The sequence below is a fragment of the Pseudorca crassidens genome, chromosome 10 (genome assembly GCF_039906515.1).
Source record: "Pseudorca crassidens isolate mPseCra1 chromosome 10, mPseCra1.hap1, whole genome shotgun sequence".
Taxonomy (NCBI): Eukaryota; Metazoa; Chordata; class Mammalia; order Artiodactyla; family Delphinidae; genus Pseudorca; species Pseudorca crassidens.
The window spans coordinates 101,289,950-101,311,409 of record NC_090305.1 but is presented as its reverse complement, the minus strand read 5'-3'; the positions used below and the strand labels follow the sequence as shown (position 1 = coordinate 101,311,409).

The following is a 21,460-nucleotide window of genomic DNA, read 5'->3' as shown; positions in this document are numbered from 1 at the left end:
TCTTTGCGACCCTGCAAGGATGTGGGCATGGACTCTGGGGAATGGGAAGAAAATGCCCAGGTGGCGGAGGGAGATGTCCCATTTCTGGGAGGGCTGGAGGGCAGAAAGAGGAGCTGGTCATCTGAGCCATCTATTCACAATGTTAAACCAGTCATGTCTCTCTCCAGAAGCTCTTCCATAGTTTAAGTAAGACTGTAATGTAATATATAAAATGTAAAGAGATATAAAGTAAAATAAAATAAAATAAAATCCAAATGCCCACCCTGGAAGGTCCTGCATGATCTGGCTCTGCATCCACTACCTACTCCCCCACTCCCTCTGTCGCTACCACGCTGGCCTTCTTTCTGTCCCTCAAGCTTGCCAAGCCCATTCCCACCCCAGGGCCTTTGCACCTGCTGTGCTTTCCTCCCCTAGCTAGATCTTCCCCTGGCTGACTCTTCCTTGCCATGTGAGTTTCAGCTGAAATGTCACTTCCTCAGAGGGACTGCCCTGACTACTCTGTCCAAGGCACCGTCCTTCCCACCCCTGCTGTTCATTCTCTGTCCCACTATCCTCTGTTCTTCATGGCATTTAATGATCTAATTTGCATGTCAGTCTTGTCCACCAAAATGAAAGGTGGGATGGGACAAGGCTGGGGCATAGAGGGCCTGGGAGTGGCCCCCGGCAGGCAGCAGCAGAGGTGTGCCAGGTGCTGACGCGCTCACCTGGGTGATGTTAGACAGGCCGATCAGGTAGGAGACGATGCAGACGGCGGCAATGAAGAGCTCCCTGCGGTTGCGGAGCAGCCTGGGGTACTCATCCACCAGGGCAGTGATGAAGCCTTCCACGGTGCAGAACTGCGGGGGGCGGAGGTCAGCCACCCCAGGCAGCCCCAGCCCCACCCACCCAAAGCCTCACCCTGTGGGGACGGCAGGGCCAGGGGAACCCTGGGTTCCAGGCCTGACTCTCCCTCTGCCTCCCTCTGTGACCTCAGGAGAATCCCTTCCCCCTGGGCCTCAGTTTCCCCATCTGGAAAATGCAGAAGGTAGCTGAGCTGATCCCTGAAGTGTCATGTGGTAGAACATCCCGAGGGTTTGAAACTCTTGGCCAGCTTCTAGGGGGCCTAAGACAATGGGCTCCTCTCCCTGCTTGGTCCTGGACCAGTGAGGCTGGGTGGGGGCTCCTCAAGGCGCCAGGGAGGGTAACCTCACCTGGCTGTCAATGCCCAGCATGAGCAGCATGGAGAAGAAGAGGATGGCCCAGAGGGGAGAGATGGGCAGCTGTGTCACCGCCTCCGGATATGCCAGGAACGCCAGCCCAGGGCCTGTGGCAGGAAGGGCAGAAGAGGAAAAAATACAAGGCGCTGAGCCCCTGCGGCATCCCCAGCGCACCCACTTCCTGAGCTTTATTTCATCTCATCTTCAGAGGAAACGTTTCAGTGAGTGTTATCAGCCTCCCTTTCCAGACAAGGAAACAGTTGGGGGGAGGGGCTGAGGAAGGGGGAGGCAGGAGGCTACAGAGTTGGGTCCAGAGGCAAGGGGACCAGTGAGATAAGAGGAGGGACTGCAGTGACCTGGCCAGCGGTGGGGACTGGGGACAGTGCAGGTGCAGACAGGGGGCCGGATGGAGAGATACTCAGGAGGCAGAGTGGGCAGGCCCTGGTTTTGGTTGGTTTGTGAGGGAAGGGGAGGGAAGACAAAGGAAGGGTCCAGGATGATGCTGGGGGCCTGGCCTGGGCACTAGACACTGGAACCCTTTGCTACGATGGGAGAACAGGGTAGGAGAAGGCTTGAGGAGTTTGGGACCCTGTGAGTGTCTGGGGGTGGGTATCCAGGAGATCAGGGAAAACCGTGGAAGAAAGAAACAGACTGTAACCCCTCTGGGGTCTGGCTCTGGAAAGGGGGTTGGCTGGGAAGTTCCAGAGAAATGAGATGCTGCGCTGCCTGTGCAGGGGAGAGCAAGCCCTTGGAGGGGAATGTTCCTTTCCACACGACACGCCCAGCTCCCCACGACAGAGAAGGGACAGGTCACATTGCCTCCCTGAGCCTCTGCTGAGCACACAGCGGGTCCCCCGCGTTTGAGCAGGGAAGGGGGTGTGTCTGGGGCTGTCCTTGGACCCTGTGGCATGGATGACTGTGTGGAGAGCAGAGTGGGCACAGCCCAGTCGGTGAGAACCTTTTTGGAACTGGGACAAAACCACCGATGCGGGCGCTTTGAGTCACGATGGTGAAGGTGTCTGGGTTGGACCGAAGTTGATATCCCAGGGGACAAGAGTAGGTCTGCTCCCCCCAGATGTCCAGGATCGTGCTGGAGGTGCCAGAATGGCCTGGCTTTGCAACCAGCCAGGTCTGGGGTCAACTCCAGTCCTACCACCTTTGAGCTCTGTTAATTTGGGTAGGTGACCTTGGTGAGTCTCGGTTTCCTCACCTATGAGATGAGAATAACAAGAGCACTGACCCCATAGTGTTGGGAAGATTCAGGGACACTGTCCATGTAAATGCTCAGGGCACTGCGGCAGGTAGGGACACTCAACGCCAGCGAGCCACGGTGGTGATGACGGTGACAGCGATGAAGATGTACAAAGTCCGCGGGGTTAGCCCCTCCCCCCAGCCCTCCCCAGTGCGGTGCTGACCTGAGGCCGCCACATCAGCAATGGACCTCTTGGTGACATGGGCCATGAAGCCCACGATGGAGAAGATAACAAATCCTGCGAACATGCTGGTGCAGGAATTGATGCAGCAGACGATGATGGAGTCCCTGCAGAGAGGGAGGGGTGGGGTCAGGAAGGGTGGGGCTGGCGGGAAGGTGAGCTAGCGGGCCGTGGTTATCAAGGGGCCAGGCGGAGTAGGGTACCTGTGAGCCGAGCTACTGGTGTGCCCCTCCCCCCGCCTCCCCCGGAAGGGGTGGAACCGGAAGGAGTGGCCAGAAGGTTTTGGCTCAGAGATGGGTGGAGTTGACAGGCCAAGGGAGGGGCGTGCTCTCGGAGGGGCGTGGCCGCGGGGAAGCACCTGTAGACGTTGTTGTGGAAAGAGTTGTAGCTGCCGAGAGCGATCAGGGATCCCAGGCCCAGCCCATAGGAGAAAAAGATCTGGGTAGCCGCATCCAGCCACACCTATAGGCAGAATGATTAAAAAAAAAAAAAACGTCAAAGTCATAATCATAGCCCGGAACGCCCCAGGGCCTTTTACACGTGCTAACCAGCTCTACCAGGCAGCAACCCCAGTTCACATACGCGGGTCCCTCCGAGAGGTGCCATAACTTATCCTAAAGGTGGTAAACGATGGCTCAGGACCCAGATGTGCTCTTAACCCCGCGGGGGGCGCTCCAGGACCAGGTTGGGAGGTCGCTCACCTCAGAGTCCGACAGCTTGCGGAAGTTGGGCGTGATGTAGAAGAGGATGCCCTCCTTGGCCCCGGGGAGCGTCACTCCGCGGAAGAACAGGATGATCAGCATGATGTAGGGATACGTGGCAGAGAAGTAGACCACCTGGGAGGAAAGGGGGCAAAGGGTTACGCCCCTTCCAGCGCACCCATGCTTTCCTTAACCACTTTACCTATATCCCTACCTGTCGTGGCTCTGGGCTTGGTTCCAATTCATCTTCCTCCAGGAAGCCTTCCTGGATTCCTAACCTGCTCCTCTTGACCACTTTTCTGAAGCTGCTCCTTGGTGTCTGAATCAACCAGCTCAGCACCCATTTTTTCCCTTTTCCCTACCCTTCCTATTTTTTTATTTTTATTTAAAGTATTCAAATAATATATGTGGTGACAAGGAAATTTTTTAATTACATATGAATACACACACAAATTAGAGTTCCTTTCAACAGCCCGTAGAATACAAGTTACATGAGGGACAGGACTTGTCGTGTTCACTTCTCTGTTTTCCCAGTGCCTAGAACAGTCCATGGTATATAGTAGACACTCAGTAACTGCCTGACAAATACATAAGTGCATGGATGTTAATATTTTAATATTCTCTTTTGAGACTTTCCTTTGCATATATGATTACATTTTCTGACAAATGAGGTGCAAATTATATACTTGCCTTCTCATTTAACATGTTTAAAGTTAAAAAACACAGTACGTACAGCTTTGTTTCTTGTTTCGTTTACTGAATGCTGTTTTACTGTCTTATACACTGTGATTTTTAATTATACAAAACAGTCCCTCAGGAGGTCCCACCACCCTTTTTAAAATTTCCCCTACTGTTATCCGTTCAGGTTATTTCCAATTTTATGTGAGTCTCAATACTACTACACCGGACACCCTGTAGATAAAACTTTGTCTACAAAATTATTATACTATTCTCGAGAAAAATTCTTATAAGTGGATTTACTGAGTAAAAAGGAATAAACTTCTCAAGGCTTTTCGATCCACATTGCCTAATTACCTCCCAGAAACTGAACTTCGTCCAGTACTACAGACAGTGCCTTTCCCACAAAGGGGCCAGCACTGAGGATAATCACCTTACAAATTACTTTAAATTGATAATCAAGAGACTGACGTCACTGTCTGAAATGGCATTTCTTTGCTCACCAGTGTGAAAGAGCAATTTTCAAGGTCAGTAACCTCTGTACCTCCAAGTCTGATGTGCCCCTACTTCCCGGTCAGCATAAATTATTCTCTGGGTTAGTCTCATCTCCCTGACGACTCTGAGACTCTTCAGGCTTAGGAAAGGCAGCCACGATCCAGCAGAAAAAACACTGTACTTGGAATTAGGAAAAGGGGATTTAAAACCATCTGTGTCACCTACAAGCTGTGTGACACTGGGTCAATTTCTCATCCTCTCTGAACCTAGCTTTTTCTTGTCTGGGTACAATCAACCTTTTTGCTCAGACAGGTTGGGTGTATGAGGACATACAACATGCTTAATCCATGTCATCTATGTCTTGCTCTTCACTGGGTCTTTGGCATGGAGCCAGGTATACAGTAGGAGCTCAGTAAATGCTCATTGATAGACTGGTTGACTCACTCAAAAGATGCAGTGCGAGGGGCTCTACTCTCTGTCCCCAAGAAGTAGTCGGTCTCCTAAGGCAGCAGGAACTTTAGGTACCACCCACAACCCACAAATAATTATAATAGACATCATGTATTGAGTGCCGACTGTGTGCTAGGCATACGCTCTACATTCCATGCAGACTGATTATCTCACTTAGTCTTTGAGACAACCCTGTAAGGCACTAATACTGTGACCATTTAGCAGATGAGGAAACTGAGGCTCGGAAAAGTGAAGTGACTTGCCCAAGTGCACACAGCTAGGGCCCAGGGGACTGACATTCAAATTCAGCTCTGTCTCCGCCAAAGCCCTTGGGCCCTACATTCTTCCGCTGCCTGAAGTTGGGCTGGGAGACACCTGTGCCCTCCTCCTGCTCACCTAGCCTAGGGACAAAGCAGAGATGTTTGACAGCAGCCTTGGTTCTGAGAACCCGGTGGATCCGAAGGTCCCACCTGACCGCAGTTGGGCAGCTTCTCGTTAGCTGGGTCCGTGCCCAAGTGTGTAATTCACTAAGGTTCTGTTTTGCTCGATTCAGCTTCTTGGGCAGTCTGGACCTCCCTGTCTGAGCCGGATTCAGTTCAATTCCTTTCTTTCCCTTACTTGCTCTAAGACCTCAGACAATACCCTTGCCCTGTGAGTTTCCTTCCGGTCCAGGCCAGTGAGAGACTTGGCCATCTTCTGTCCCCAGACTCCTGGGATGGGGCTTGAAAACAGAAAGAGGTGGGGGTGAGGCCAGTCCCCACCTCACCCCTGATCTGATTGGCAATTTAATCCCCAGGTGTCCCCAGGCTGGACATCCCAGCTTGGCACGGCTCTGCCTTTGCCAAAAACAAAAACAATAACAACTCCTCTTGCTAGCTTCTGATTTCTTCACAAAATCAGCAGCTCATTTGATTCACATAACAAACCAATGGATAAGCGGTTATTGGTCCTATTTTACAGAAGAGGACACTGGGTTTCAGAGCGGCAAAGCGATTTGTTCCAGGTCACACAGCCACATAAATGGCCAAGATGGGTCAGAACCGTTTGAACACAGGGCCTGAGTATTTAACCACGAACCAATCCATCTCTATTACCTCCTCAAAGGCCGGGATGTAACTGTGCTCACCTCTGGATCACCTGCACCTAGAACAAAGCTTGGAACAGAGTAGATCTCAGGGATGGTTTGTCAAATGGTCCAGGAGCCACATTTGCCCTCCGCTTTGCAATGGTTCTGTCCGGCCCAGGGGAATCTCGATCTCAAGGCATTCACCATGAGCCTGGCACTGCACTAACAGCATGACTTGCAGTATTTCCTTTAATCCTTTTATTCCTATTTTACAGGAAAGGAAACTGAGGCACAGAGAGATGAAGGCACCTGCTTAAGTCAAAGCTGGATGGGGTTCCTGGGAGCTATTGACTCCTCACCCAGAGCAGAGATCCCTTTGTAGACCCATCCCCCTTGGGTCCCCACTGTGCACACCTCTTACCTTTCCAGTCCAGCCAACACCCTTCCAGATACAGAAATACACAAGGATCCAGGCGATGGCCAGGGTGATGGCCAAAGGCCAGCGGATTTGACCTGGCTTATCCAGCCCGTCTGTCATCTGATGCATGTTGCGCCTGGTGGAACATCAGAGGGAGGACAAAGTTACGTGGGGCTGGTGGGGGCTGGAGTGACCCGGGGGCGCCCAGGGCGTGATGGTGCTGACAGCTGTGATCACTGGGCTCCAAGAGCTGGGTGGGGGCCACGGGTCCCTTACACTAATCGGGAGAAAGTACTGTTTGCTCAAGGGACCTGCCAGTGACTTAGTTCTGCCACCATGGCCGCTCACCTGGATGTCTGCAGAGGCCTCTCAGCAGGACCACCCCCCTTCACTTCTGCTCTGTCCCCACTCCAGCCCCTTCTAATGTCTGATCACGTCACTTTCCTGCTTAAAATCTTGCAGTGAAAGCTCGCTGTTGTTCTCACTGGCCTTGAGTGATACGCCACCGCCCCCAGGGATGGCCCCGCACTCACTCCCAGAACTCCACCACGGCGCTGGTCATGGTGCTGGTGTTGACGATGCTGTAGTTGGAGAAGCAGCGGTCTGTGTTCCAGGGGTTGTCACACTGTTTCCATGGCAGCGTCTGCAAAGACACAGCGGCACAGATAAACCACATAAGACCCCAAGAGCTGGCCCCAGTGGCCCCAGCACATCCCGCACATCCTCACAGTCCTCTGAGCCTGCTCACACCCATTACCTCACCTCCCATTCCCAACAGCTCCAGGTGCAGGTCATGTTGTGAGCCCCATTTTAGAGATCAGAGAGGGGCAGCAACTTGCTCAAGACCACACAGCTCCTACATGTCAGGGCTGAAATCTGAACCTCAGCCTTTTCACTCTGAAAACCAGCTCTCTGAGCTGTACCGTAAGGTCTCCTGTGTCCACCCTGGGGCCACTTCCCAGCTACGTGACCTTGGGTAAGTAACTGTGCCCGTCTGAGCCTGTGCACGATGAAGTTAACAGTGAACACTTACAGTGTTTGTTCTTTGCTGGGTATGGTTCTAAGCACTTTACACATATTACTCCTTAATCCTCACACAACCGTATGAGGTGAGGTGAGTTTTACCTTAAGCCCCATTTTATAAATGAGGGCACTGTGGCTCAGAGAGGTTAAGTCCCTTTCCTGAAGCGGCACAGTTGGTATAGACTAGGGTCAGGATTTGAACCCAGGCTGTCTGGGTCTATATAACATGGGCGAATGGTGCTAGGACGAGGACACAGGGCTGCTGAAGGCAAACCACGCCCACCACCCGGAGGAATGGCCCTGTCGGCAGAACGGTGGTCCCAGTAGAGGGAGGGTGGGGTCTGGGTCTGCCTCCTTCTGGGGGGCGGGTGGTCCAAGGGGCCACTCACTGTGGTGAAGGAATTGTACAGGTAGTAGATGGCCCAAGAGATGATGACAATGTAGTAGATGTTCAGCCAGAACGACAGCACAGCAGCGGCAAGGCCCACACCTGGGACCAGACACATCATCACGACCTTCATTTAATACAGTAAGAATCATAACCATCCCAGCTCCTGTCATCGTTGTCATTTTCCAGGACATCTACAGTGTCACTGGAACTTAGAGAGAAGCAGGGACTTGGCTAAGGTCACACACACATGGCAAGTGAGGGAGCCAGGACTTGCGTCTGGGGCCCAGCACAGGCTGGTTGCAGGGCGGACTGGGGCCTTGGCTTGCCAGGCAAGCACGACCCTGCACATGTCTACCCGAGTGTCCATCAGGCACTGAACAAGGAAGCAGAGGATGTCGCGCCCAGCCCCTGCCGGGGAAATGAGCTCACGGGGCAGGGCAGGCTGACGTGCGTGCGGGGCCTCTGGACTGGGTCCTCCTCTGACCAGCATTGCCATGGGTCACCTGGCCCCTGCAAGGGCTCCCCGCTGCTCAGACGTGACCCAACAGCTCCCTCTGTCCAGGGCCCAGAGCTGTGGGCAGGAGCACGACCACAACCCACAGCTCCACTCTGCACACTCACCCTTGAACATGGGGGCCAGCTTCCACACCCCCAGGCCCCCGATGGACGTGTACTGGCCCAGGGAGCACTCCAGCAGGAAGAGCGGGACCCCCGCAAAGATGAGCGTCAAGAAGTAGGGGATCAGGAAGGCCCCTGCGGGGTCGAGAAGAGAGATGCTCGTGGCCTTGAGCTTTTAGAAACCCGGTCGGTCAGAGAGAGCATCACAGCGGGGCGTTCTGGGGTCCCTGCCACGATTTCATTATATTCTGACTTAAAAGCAGCACCCGAAGCCAAAGTGAGGCCCGAGGACGTCCTTTGCTCAAGACCCATGCCCTGCACTTTGCAGAATGAAGACGGGACCTTTCGGGCATCATTAACAGAGGACTACTGCCCTTTGGGAATCCTTTGGAAAAGGACAAGAAGCAGAAGTGGGGCCTGGCACTCCCATTGGAGTCTTTAGGGGACCCATTTCCCCAAGGTCACCCCAGAAAATGCCTAAGCAGGACACTCTCCGTGTGTGTGTGTGTGTGTCGGGGGGGGGGTGTGCAGACCCAGCAGGAGGTCACCAGGCCAGCACCTACCGCCACCGTTTTTCCCGCAGAGATATGGGAACCTCCAGACATTGCCCAGCCCGATGGCGTAGCCCACGCAGGACATGAGGAAGTCGAAGCGGCCCTTCCATGTGTCCCGGTCTGGAAGGTCTGCCGCCTTTTTCTGCACCTTGACCACCAGCGTTTTGGGCTTGTCATTGGCCACGGGGACCTCGCTGACCTCCGTGGAGATCTGCCCATCGGCCACCTTGCTGCCATTGGTCGCCATGTCTTGGAGTTTGGACGCAGGGGTCCTGGCAGACGGACGTGCGATGTCAGCCCTGGTCTACGTGGACAGCAGTTTTGCAGCTCAAGGTCACCCTAGAAGAACAGAGGGATAGGGTGACAGGCACTGAAGGTGTTAAGATACTGGAGTCGCCCCAAAATAACAAAACAAAATAACCCACAAACCAAGGGACGAAGAGGGCTCTCCCTCTTTTTCCTGCCAGCTCCTGCCCCAGGAGGAAGGAAGATGCCTTTTGCTTCCAAAGTCAGCATGTGAGAATGTGGTCTTGACGTCTCCTGGGCTAGCACCAACGCTGGCCATCTGTGTCACGTGCCCTCCGTTACGTGTCCACGTCAGAGAGTAGCCCCAGGCAACCAAATTTCCAAACAGAAATATTATGTGCACTTCACCTTTGCCTCCCAGGATGCAGTTGGGAGATTTTCCATTCGCTGAGGCCGTAATAGCCAAGGCAGGGTAAGCAATGCAGGATTTTCCTGTGAGGCTGAATAGGGAGGTTTCCTGGCTGCAGCGGTAGGTGAAGGCGGTATGTGAGCACAGACTCTGATCATGATCAAAGTCCTCTTTGCCACTTCGGAGCTGTGTGACTTTGAGTAAGCTTCTTAACCTCTCTGGGCCTCACTCTCCCTATCTTTTAATTTGAGGATGATCGTAGTGGACCCCTTACCGGGCTGTTGTTCTTCACTTAGTGAGCACCCAGTGGCTGCAAACAGTGAGGACCTGCTACTAATTCACCAGCAGTCCCCAAGCCTGGCTGTGTTTCCAAGTCATTTAGGAAGCTCTACGAAGACACAGGTCCCCAGGTCCCTCCCCAGATGTGCCACATCAGAATCTCTAGGAGACAGCCCCACATCTATACTTTTTTTTTTTTTACATCTTTATCTGAGTATAATTGCTTTACAATGGTGTGTTAGTTTCTGCTTTGTAACAAAGTGAATCAGTTATACATATACATGTGTTCCCATATCTCTTCCCTCTTGCGTCTCCCTCCCTCCCACCCTCCCTATCCCACCCCTCTAGGTGGTCACAAAGCACCGAGCTGATCTCCCTGTGCTATGCGGCTGCTTCCCACGAGCTATCTACCTTACGTTTGGTAGTGTATATATGTCCATGCCACTCTCTCGCTTTGTCACAGCTTACCCTTCCCCCCTCCATATCCTCAAGTCCATTCTCTAGTAGGTCTGTGTCTTTATTCCTGTCTTACCCCTAGGTTCTTCATGACATTTTTTTTTCTTAAATTCCATATATATGTGTTAGCATACGGTATTTGTCTTTCTCTTTCTGACTTACTTCACTCTGTATGACAGACTCTAGGTCCATCCACCTCATCACAAATAGCTCAATTTCTTTTTATGGCTGAGTAATATTCCATTGTATATATGTGCCACAAATAGAACTACCATGTGACCCAGCAATCCCACTACTGGGCATATACCCTGAGAAAACCATAATTCAAAAAGAGTCATGTACCAAAGTGTTCACTGCAGCTCTATTTACAATAGCCAGGAGATGGAAACAGCCTAAGTGTCCATCATCAATGAACGGATCTATACTTTTAACAAATCCCGATAAAGGAGATTCTTAGGCCGGGAGCCCAGCCCAGCCCTCAGGCAAGGAAGGACTACCAGCTTGGATGACCTCTCTGACCCTCGGTCTCCCCCAGATGTTCTACCTACATTCTGTACCCTTCTTACCTATTTAGTTGCAGAGGCAGCATGGGGTAGAAGACAGCATATGACACTGGATCAGACCTGTCCTGGATTCAAATCTCCAGTCCACCTTTTACCAGCAGAGTGACCCTAAGTACTACTCTTGATTTCTCTGGCCTCAGTTTTTCCACCTATAAAATGGGGAGGGGGAATCCTATCTGGCTTGTAGAATTATGGCCAAAATAAACTTTAATGGCTGTGAGGGTGCTTTTCACCCAAATGGTTCAGAAAAGAACTCCATAGATTGTTGTTTTGATTTTGGTTGTTGATGTTACCTGATGGTTTTCTGTGCTGGGTCAGCTCCAGAGCAGCTCCCTCTGCAACCCCTGGGTGAGAGCCTGCAAAGCAGAGGACAGGAGGGACGTTGAACGGACAGACGGGCTGATAGCAGCCCTGGGCAGAGAGCAGCAGGGGTGCAGGAAGCCTGCCAGCATCTGAGCTGCAGACGGGCCCCATGGAGCCACCCAGCAGGGGTGACCACAGCATGTGCACACAGCAAGATGCCAGTCGCCGACGCTGGGAACGTGCAGGAGTGGGCTTGCTGCCCTCGGGACAGTAGTGGGGGTGGGCATGAGGGTGATGTGAGGAAGACGTTCCATAACTTTACCAGAAGGAAAAGAGAAATCAAGAGAGGGGCTGCAGCTCCGCAGGGCCCCGTGGGGAGCCAATGAATGCAGCAGATATTTTTCTCCATCCTCCATCCAAACTTGCAGAAGTGTTGCCAAAGACCATGTACGAATATGGGAGAGAGTGAAGAACGTAGGTTTCAAAACAGTTCATTTAGTGTGACCCCATTTTTGCCCCATCCCCCCAAAACTGTTCATTAAAAAAAAAATCAAAACCTAAAACACCAGAAGGATATACCCTAAGACATTCACAGTGAGTAGTTTCTAAGTGAGTTGTATTTTCTTCCTTGTGCTTTTCTGGATTTCTATAATGTTCCACATTTTTTAAAAAAATTAAAATACCAGAATAAACTTATGGAACCCTCAGAGCAAACGGAGCACGTGAGCACTGGCCAGTGGGCTCTCAGTTGTAGGAGCTGAGCCAAAGCAACGTGTGGTGTGGGCCTGGCCCTGTCCCAGCAGCCCCTCCCCTCAGCTCTGCCCCACCTGGGGGCACCCTGTTTGCTGTGCACTCATCCCCCCACCACATGCAGTCCCCGTTACCAAACTCCACTGTCTCTTCCTAGAGTTCACAGAGAACCAGACCACCTTCGGATAATCCAAACTTTACCGCCAACCCTGCTTCTTGTTCTCAAGGATGGTCTCAGATGCCCATCTAAATCCTGGCCTGAGCAGGGGAACATCAGAGGGAACTCCAGACTCGGGTGGGGTGACTGCTTCCTAACATCAGGAATGGCAGGAGGCAGCCGATTCTATGTCCACCAGGGAATCTTGGGGACAGAGCAGCCTCAGGAAAGTGGGGAGAGGCTAAAGCAGCCCCTCTTTTGGGGGAGGAAGGGTCAACCATTAACTGTTAAGACAATGATGCCCTTAACTGTCTCCACAATTTAAACTTACAGGTACTAGCCTCCATATTTGTTCAAAATGATCCAACCACTTTGCACCAGGGCTGGTCACCTGACCCCGGCAAGTCAATCGAGCCTCCTTCCCTGGGAATCCGGCGCAGGGCCGAGAAAGAAGGCAGTCTCTCCAGCGACTTGGGAACTCTGAGGCGGCCATCTTTTGCCCACCTTGTCCTCAGAGCAGCAGAGAGAGTTGGTGTACTGAGGAGGGAGGAAATCAGAGATCAAAGGACAAAGAGAGGGTCTTCAAGGCATTCTACTCTGCGGTTCCAGGCTTTCTTAAGACTGGCTACGTTCCTGCTCTCGGAGTTTGCAAAGCATCCCCATGGTTGTAAAACAAATTCCCCATTTTTGCAGGTTGGGTCCGGGGTTCCTGCTACAATCCTGAATCTCTGCACACACCACTGTGTCCTGGAGGAACAGCAACTTCTGGGCTTCATTCTGGGTTTACTTGTTGATTCTCAGGGAGACTCAAATCAAACCAAACTCTAAAATCTACTGGGCTTTGGAAACTGGTGTGTGCCCTGGGCCACAGGGTCATCTGACGCCAGAGAGAGAGGTAGAAAGATGGCAGGGCGTGTTGAACCAGGTGGAACGGGGTGTGTATATCCTTTGCGGGAACCGTTCAAGGCTGAAGGAGGAGAGCTCCGGGTCACCAGGAAGTTTATTCCATCGTCTTCTCCATGAGTATACTGAAGCCCTCCGGAGAGATCAAAGAGGGCGGCTGCTCCAGAGAACTCACAACGAGGAAGACATATGTGCAATTTCCAGAACTAGGGCACGTATACAGATTCAGCCAAATGTCTGCAACTTCCCCATGAAGAGCCGTATAAGCATACGTCCAGGATCAAGAATGTAAAGCCAGGAATCAGTATAAATGATGCTTCTTTGAGGAATCAGACTGAGAAGGCCCTTCCTGCAAGGACCAGCCCAGGCCTAAATCAGACAGACCTTCGCTCCCTCCGACGCTTATGTTGGGCGAATTACGTCACCTCTTTGATCCTCATCTGTAAAATGGGGGGAAAATAATGCCTCCCTCCAAGGCTTGTGGGAAGATTAAATGAGACATGCCTGTAAAGCATGGGAAAGAACACCCGGCTCATAGCGAGGGTGCAGGGAGTTTCAGCCGTTATCATCGTTGTGATTGCTGCCATCTGTGTACGGATCGTGGCTCTTAATCTCCTGTTCTCAGCTTCCCAGAAGGCCACAGAGATGATGATGATGTAACAACCATAACTGTAATAAGAATAGCAGCTAACATTTATTGAGGGCTTATTATTCAGGCCCTGGAGCGACTTTCAGCATTTTCAGAAGCCAGATATAAATCAATCTTTTAGTCATCATGGGGAATACTAGCTAATAAAAATGTCAAGCCCTTTGCTTTGGGCTGTCTTTATACCAGCTCAGAGCGGTCTAGCTGATCACCTTGGGCCAGTCAGAAGCCAGCAGTGGTAGCTTTGTGTGTTTGGTTAATAAGAAAAAGTATTGTTCTGTAGTAAATAAAATCTGGTAAGAAAAGAAATTCCAAAACATCTCAGCGATGGGAGGAAAATGATAAAAGGCCCCCATTAGTGAAAAAGCCTGGGACCCGGTGCTAACCCAGAGCGGCTCCAGGAAGCGGCCTCATTCACGCACTGCTCAGGTAACTTTAGTTCCTGACGTGGCTGGTTCACCTGTCGCCCCCTCCCCCATGAAGAACGGCACACAGAAAGCACAGGCACATGCATGTTCATGGCAAGGGAACCCACTGTCTTTCTAGAAAATTAATGATCTCTGAAGCAGAAGCAACCTTTTCACCAGTGTTACTCTCTCTTTCCTGAAACTGGCACCTGTGCTCTGCAGTGCCGGCGCCGCTCGGGGTCAGAGGATGGCTCTGCGGGTCGGTGGCAGGGAGGCCCCACCTCTCTTTCCTCTTCCTCCTTTATCTGCTGGCGGAGCTGGTGGAAGGAGAGGCCTCACCACCTCAAGATTTGAAGCATGTTTCCAAGGACTTCTTCCAGAGTCTCCCCGTTCTTCCTCGTCAGGTGGCAATATTCTGCAGACCAAGAATCCAGTCGTTCACGTGCCAACATTCACTGAACTCCACCAAAGCAACGTTCTAAATGGTACAGTTAATGTGAGACCACAAGCGACAAGTCCTCTGTATTCACTCACCTTCACACCTTCATTCATTCAACAAGCATTTACTGAGCTCGTTCCAAGAGCTGAGTTGGCGATGGGACAGTTGTTCCAAGCGTTTTGCATTCTGAACTACACACTGGTCACCAGAGTTTGAACCAGTGATCTAACAGGTGCCGGCAGAAAGATCCTATTTTGTAACTACATACTGAGAGCCTAATGTGTGCACGGAGCTGGGCTGGATGGTTAGGTGGCAAGGATTAATAAGACAAGGTTCCTGACCTTGACAAGGTCACAGCCTTTAAAGAGAAATAGCTCTGCTACAGTTATTCATAATACTCTGTGATAAGTGCTACAAGACTGTATGAACCAGACAGGCCTAGAAGGAATGATTTAATTCAGCCAGAGAAGGTATTCCAGATGAAGGGACGTTTGAGCTGGGTTTTGAAGGTTGCATAGGTGTTCATAGGCTCAAAAAGAGGGAAAGGGCATCCCAAGTAGAGGGAAACACATGAACAAAGGTAGGGAGGTTTGAAGCTAGGAAGTTTAGTTTGTGAAGGGACTCAAAAGCCAGGCTAGGGAACTTAGGGACCAACTGCAGGGATGGGACAGGGGTGACAATGTGGTCAAGTTCATATTATAGAAGAAGACTCACTCAGGGAGGCTCTGGGGAGGATGGAGTTAGAGAAAGAGATTCGAGACAGGAAGATGCTAAAGATGTTCCCATGATGCCCCATCCTTCCTCAATGAGCACCATCGATAAAAATGGGGCCAAAGCAAACAGGAAGAATATGTCTGCCAATCCCTGAATGAGGAAATGCTTTGTAAGGAAAAGAAAACATGTGGAGTTTGGAAGCTCTAGATCAGGAGTGGCAACACGGGTCAAAATTGGCCCTTGGGCTTGCTTTATTTGGCCTGAACAAAATTTTTTTTCAGTTTGAATTAGGAGCCAGAAATGTGATGCTCTAGAATACAGCATTTTAACGAGAGGGAACAGCAAGTGCAAAGGCCCTGAGGCAGGAATACGTTTGGCATGTTTGCGAGATGGCATGGAGGCCAGGGTCGTGGGAGTCCCAGGGCAGGAGGGGACAGATCTAGTTAGAGGCAGGCAGGGGCTAGATCATGCAAAGTCTCAGAGACCACGGCAAGGAGCTCAGATTTTATTCTAAAGGGGAACGGAGAAAGTAGAGGGTTTAAGTGGTGGTGGTGGCCTGACTTACATTTATGAGTCTCACCCTGGCTGCCCAGAAGAGGCTGCCCAAGAGCAAGGGTGGAAGCAGGGAGGCTCCTTAGGAGCTGAGAGTCCATGCGAGGGATGATGGTGACCTGAACAGTGGCAGCCAGGCCAGAGATGGTGAGGAGTGGACGGGGATCTATTTTGGAGGTGGGGCCCCGCAAACCTTGCTGGAGGATTGGCTGTCAGCAGCCCAGCCCTAGGCCAGATGGCAGGCTGGGGGAGGGGAGCATGTGGCAGCTGCCTTGGACAATCCCCCTCTGTCCTACTGCACCAGCGGGATGGGTGGCTGCGTGGGGTAGGGACCTGGGCAGAGGCAGAAAGGCCAAGGCCTAGTCTCAGGCTGTCATTGTCTAGGGCCAGGGCTGGGCCCAGAACCCACTGGGAGCGAGTGGGGCACCGGGAAGAGCCAGAGGCGGGGAGGGGGGGCAGCAGGCCGGGAGGGGGCCGCTCCCTCCCATGACGCTGTGCGCACTCCTGCTTTGTTTTGCTCCTGTTCTGTAATTACAGAAATTACAGAGCCTTGCTTCAGACTGCAATCACTCTACTCCCTTCTCTTTCTTTTTGAAACTCTGCGGTTCAAGAAAAAAATTAATATTGGGTTTGGCAGCATGCCAAGGGGAAACAATACAGTTTATTCTCTCCTTTAGGGAGAAACGCTAGGCTCAGTCGATTGGACAAGGCTTTATTGAGCGCCTGTTGTGCACCCAGACCCACGCCAGCCCCTACCAAGGGAGAAGAGCCAGCATTTATTGAGCGCCTGTTGTGTGCCAGGCACTTCACAGGTGCTGCGTCATCCAGTCCTCCTCCCATCTCTAGAAGCCAGGGGCTACTTCACCCATCTGACAGATGGGGAAACTAAGGCTTGCCAGCCTGAGGCTACTGTAAAGGAGTCTCACATGGCTCAGCGATCCAGAGCCTTGCTACTCAACGTGTGGTTCTCCGTGGGCAGCATCAGCATCACTGGCAGCCTGTCAGAAATGCAGAGTCCTAGGCCCCACTCCAGACCCACAGGATCAGAAGCTGCACTTTAACAAGGTCCCAGGGATTCAGGTGCACACGGCAGCTTCAGAGGCGGTAGGTTATGGGTGACCCTGATTATTTCATGGAGCTTGATTCAAATCCCTGCGTGACCAGGGGCTAGATATTTAGCTTGCTCGAGCCTCAGTTTCCTTGTCTGCAAATATGGACCCTTACACTTCATAGGATTGTTGTGAAACTCTGAAGTGAGATAATGCATGGAATGAGACCAGGGAAAGCAGAGGGCCTGGCACACAGGAAGCACTCAATAAATAGCAGCTTAGATTGCCATTCAAAGAGATGAATGGCCACGGAAGTGCTTTGTAATCGAAAAACGCCATACAAATGTGAGGACCAATTAATAGCTGATGATCCAGTGCGGAAGCGTAGAGGGAGGGTGGACTGTGCAGGTGGAGGGCTGGTGCTATGGGCAGCCCTTGCCACGGACTGCCCTGGAGGTCAGTGACGGCTCCCTGGAGAAGGTGCTCTGATGGAGAAGGGGCAGCTCGAGAGGATCTCCAAGGCCTCAGGGCTTAGGCCTCAGAGGCCTGACCCCAGTCTGGCGGTGAGGAGTCAGTCTTTGCCAGGGTGCAAGCTGCAGGCTAAATGGATGGCTGCAGGTCCAGGCGTTAGGCTCTCATCCTTGGACCAGTGGGGCTTGGGGCCAGGACCAAGGCAGCCTCCTTCCTGGTTCAAGTCTGTTCCATGCCACACGGGTACACCTGGCCTATAGCAGCAGACTACAGATGGAAAAAAAGGCCCAGAAAGGGCTGGTGGCTGGTCCAGGGTCACATAGCACATGAGTCATATGACCCTTACAGACCCCCACCACCCCAAATCTCAGCCCCCTGCACACTCTTACTTAAGACACGAAGGAAAGAAGCTTCACATCTAGGTGCAAAGCCCTCCGCTGGTTCAACAAACCTGAGAGGTAATCTGCAGCCCCAGGCGCATTTCCCAGTATTAAGTGTTGAATGCCTCTTCTCTACAACATCCCAGCGTGACTTTCATGTAAGTTACATATTTTCCCAAACTGTCTGTTCTAACAGGAAATGCGGCCAATGGTCACCACTTTACACAGGCCCAGGGCTAGATTTAGATTTTCTAGCCCTTGGCCTGGCCCAGCAAATGCTAAATACAGTGAAGCTAAAATGATTATTCGTCCCATTTTGCAGATAATGGTACTGGGGCTCAGAGAGGTCAAATAACCTGCCCAAGGTCACACAGGAATTTAGCCCAGGCCCTCTGCTCACCTACCACCTGCCTCCCAGACACTGGCCTGGGTGAAACTCTCTGAAGCGTCTGCCTGCTGGGTTCTGGGGAGGAAGAGAGGTGACAGCATGGAAAGGGGTTTGCCTGGTCCCACAGCCCTCGACAGACGATGAAACCGAGGTGCAAGCCCTTCCCCTCGGCCTGCAGCCTTGGAGAGCCTGGAAGTCTGGTTCTCTAGGGTGCCCCCTAAACCAGAAGGTACGAGAAGGTTAGAGGGCACCACCCCACACCAACAACCAGAGTGAGAAAAAAATCAGGTTTATATCAGCTGGAGGCTTCCTAGACCCATTCAAAGGTGAAATAAGTCATGCTGCTCTTTTCTCTGCGGCTGCACACAGGAAAACATCCCCAACTTTTCATTAACAAAAAGGAAAGAGATAGGAGAGCTCACAGTACGAGAAAAAAGTCAGCTGAGTGCTTAGCTGACAATGCCAGGGCCTGCTCTAAATGCTTTATGGATAGTAAACGGCCGTTCTCACCCCTCTCCCCCATTTTACTGATGGGTAAACCAAGGCAGAGGGAGGGAAAGGGAATTGCCAAAGGTCTCCCAGCTAGGAACATGGGGGGCCAGGACTGGAACCCAGGCAGCTGGGCTCCTGTGTCCACACTCAACCAGTGTCTCTAGCAGGGTGCCTGCGGAACCCCTGAGCCCCACCTTTAGGGTGTGGGAGAACGGTAATTCCTTCCAGGGCAAACCCCCAAGGACAAGGCCTGCTGCTCTTTATAGGAAACCCAAAAGGGGCTGCTGACGCTCATCCTCTGAGGTCTGGCTTCATGAAAGGCTAACTTGTCCCCATCGTCATACTGGGCAAACCCTGCAGGGGTCCTGGGAGCCGACAAGAGGTCACGTGGGATCCAGGCTGAGCAGCTCTCACCAGGCCCCTGGGGCTGGGGCCCTAACGAGAGTCCCCCAAGGAGACAGCCAGCCCCAGGGGTGGCGATCCCCTCTGGGAGTCCCCAGCTCTCCTCCACCTGCAGACACGGCCTGTGCTTGCAGCAGGGAGAGGGCCTTTCTAGGGCCCAGCAGAGGAGGAAGCACAGTTAGCTTCAGACTCTGGAGTCTGTAGACCCCGGTCTGAATCCTCACTCGACACACTACCAGCTGTGTGACCTTGAGCCAGGCCCTTTCCCTCTCTGTGCCTGGGTTCCCTTCTGTGTGAGAGAAGAGGAGTCAGACTCTAGCCGGCAGCATCGTCCTGACTCCCATCCTCATTCTCATCTCAGCCCCCCTGCCTCGCTCACACAATCAGCGGTTTGCTAACATCTGTTTGGCCGCTAATTGTCCACAATGCCCGACCGAGCACCTCGCTTTGTCGAGGTAATTTTCAATCCAATCCGACCTGCATCAACCTCGCACCTCCAGGGAGCCAGGTCCCAAGCTGGGTGCAGAGGGATCGTCTGAGTCTGCCGCCACTGAGCGCTGGGGACAGCTGGGTGACGGGCCGCGTGGATAACCAACATCCATGCAGTAAGTTCTTCCATGGCCCAGATAGAGGGGGCCTGGGTTCAGGCAAGAAACTGGGAGATGATGGCATTTGGGCTAGTGGAAAGGGGACAGAAATGGGGACATTCCTTTTATAATCACAGCTACAGAAGCAGGACTAGAATCCTTGCTCCAACCACAAGCCTAACTGCTTCTGGTCCGTCTCAGGCAGAGAGGACGGGGGAAAAGCATAATGTTTTTAGAGACAGTGAAGGGCCTGGCTTGGTTGGACAGAATCTGGGGTCATTTAGGGAGCTTGGCTGGGGAGGTGGCAGTAGCAGTAAAGGGCTCTGAATGCAGGAAAGGGGGTGCCCTGTGTCCTGCAATAAGAACAGTGATCATGCCAAAGGTTTATTCAGTGCTTACTCTGTTCAGTGCATCTCATAGATGCTCGCATTTAATTTTCACAGATACGGAGACTGAGGCTCAAAGGAGGACAGCAACTTGCCCGCGGTCCCAGATCTGGAGATAACAGCTCAACTCCGAAGCCCATGCTTTTAATTGCCCCTCCCCACACTGAGTACTGGGAAGGCGGGAGCTTGGGGACCTTGGAGCCTTTGAAGGTGGAGAGATCTGATCTGATGGTGATTTGGCAAGAACCCGTCAGCTGTGTATGTGGGGAGGTCAGGGATGGAAGGACAGTGCCTGAGCTGGGACTGTGGGCGGGGGTGGGGGCCATGGGGAAGGCCCAGTCACTCTACACAACTTGGCTCCTATCCTGATGCGTAACTAATTCTTCTGTCCTACCGCCCCAGCTCCCCTGTCCCCTCTGTACCAATGGGACCTGGGTCTTCAACTTGCTCTGCTTCCCCCACAGCAGCTCACACAGTGCCAGACGCACATCCCGAGTCCCACCCTGGTGGCAGGGGACGTTGTTATTACAAGTCCTCGAGAAATGTCTGCTTCGGAGGAGGTGGCTGGCACCTGTCTCCAAAGCAGTGGTGTGCTGGTAAGCTTTAACAAAGGTCTCTCCGGAAAGCAAGCGATAGTCCTGACTGGGGGCGTCTACTGATTCCTGTGGTGTCCATGTTCCCACCAAAGCCTGGTCAGGGTCCACCACGAGGTCACAGGATCAGAAAGAGATGCGCATACTCAGCAAACCTCACAGGCTCATTCCTGTAAGGAATGCCCTGGATGTCAAAAATGAGAGACAGGAGAGAGGGAGACTGGAGGGGAGCAGCAGAGTAACGGGGAGAAGGGGCAGGAGGTAGAGGGAAGGAAAGAGAAAAAGGAAGAAAAGACGGAAGGAAGGGAGGGAGGGACGAAGGAGAGAAGGAAGGAGACGCAGGTGTGCTGTTGATTTCCTCTGTGCTGCACCAGGCTCTGCTCTGTGATCGCACAGAACCTGCCCAAGACCCCAAGGACAGAGGGAGCCTATGTTTCAGAAACCCCCGGCAGAGCCCAAGGTCGCAAGTGGTTGAAGAGCTGTGATTGGAAGCAGGCCGCTGGGCCTCCCCTCCCCCCAGCTCCCTCCAGCCTTCCTAACTGGCTGTGCCAGGGCAGGCTCCAGCACCCCTGAGAACCACCCAGGGGTACAAGGGGACCCGCAGTGGAAGAGCCAAGGCTGCCGGCTTCCATGCCCCCGCAGTCTGCGAGGGAGTCTCTCTTCCTCCCTTCCTCTGCCTGGTGTGGGGAATTCTGGAGAATTCTGCTCCAGGGGACGCCTCTGAAAAGACCCTGCTCCACCAGCCAGAAAGGATTAATTCAGATCAGGAAATAAGAGGGACAGGATGCCCACCCAGCATTCTTTCACATTGCTCTTTGCCTTTTAAGACACACTTGTAAGAAAACCAGGGGGTTAAATAACCATT

At 52.5% G+C, this 21,460-nt stretch overlaps 1 protein-coding gene across 3 annotated transcripts in view; it reads right to left on the bottom strand.

The window, feature by feature from the left end:
* The window catches only part of SLC6A1 (solute carrier family 6 member 1), a 40,362-nt gene that overhangs the window by 7,404 nt on the left and 11,498 nt on the right, over window positions 1-21,460 (bottom strand). Inside the window, exons 1-12 of one of the 3 annotated variants that reach the window (XM_067755463.1) lie at window positions 14,271-14,541; window positions 11,270-11,332; window positions 9,033-9,362; window positions 8,473-8,604; window positions 7,850-7,950; window positions 6,971-7,080; window positions 6,441-6,573; window positions 3,331-3,465; window positions 2,988-3,091; window positions 2,612-2,736; window positions 1,191-1,303; window positions 705-836 (exon numbers count right to left, since the gene is read on the bottom strand). In XM_067755463.1, coding sequence (XP_067611564.1) covers window positions 705-836; window positions 1,191-1,303; window positions 2,612-2,736; window positions 2,988-3,091; window positions 3,331-3,465; window positions 6,441-6,573; window positions 6,971-7,080; window positions 7,850-7,950; window positions 8,473-8,604; window positions 9,033-9,270 — 1,323 coding nt within the window. In that variant the 5' untranslated portion in view covers window positions 9,271-9,362; window positions 11,270-11,332; window positions 14,271-14,541. Of the gene's footprint in view, window positions 1-704; window positions 837-1,190; window positions 1,304-2,611; window positions 2,737-2,987; window positions 3,092-3,330; window positions 3,466-6,440; window positions 6,574-6,970; window positions 7,081-7,849; window positions 7,951-8,472; window positions 8,605-9,032; window positions 9,363-11,269; window positions 11,333-14,270; window positions 14,542-21,460 lie in introns of those variants that run through there. The other 2 variants (XM_067755461.1, XM_067755462.1) reach the window with 2 other exon arrangements.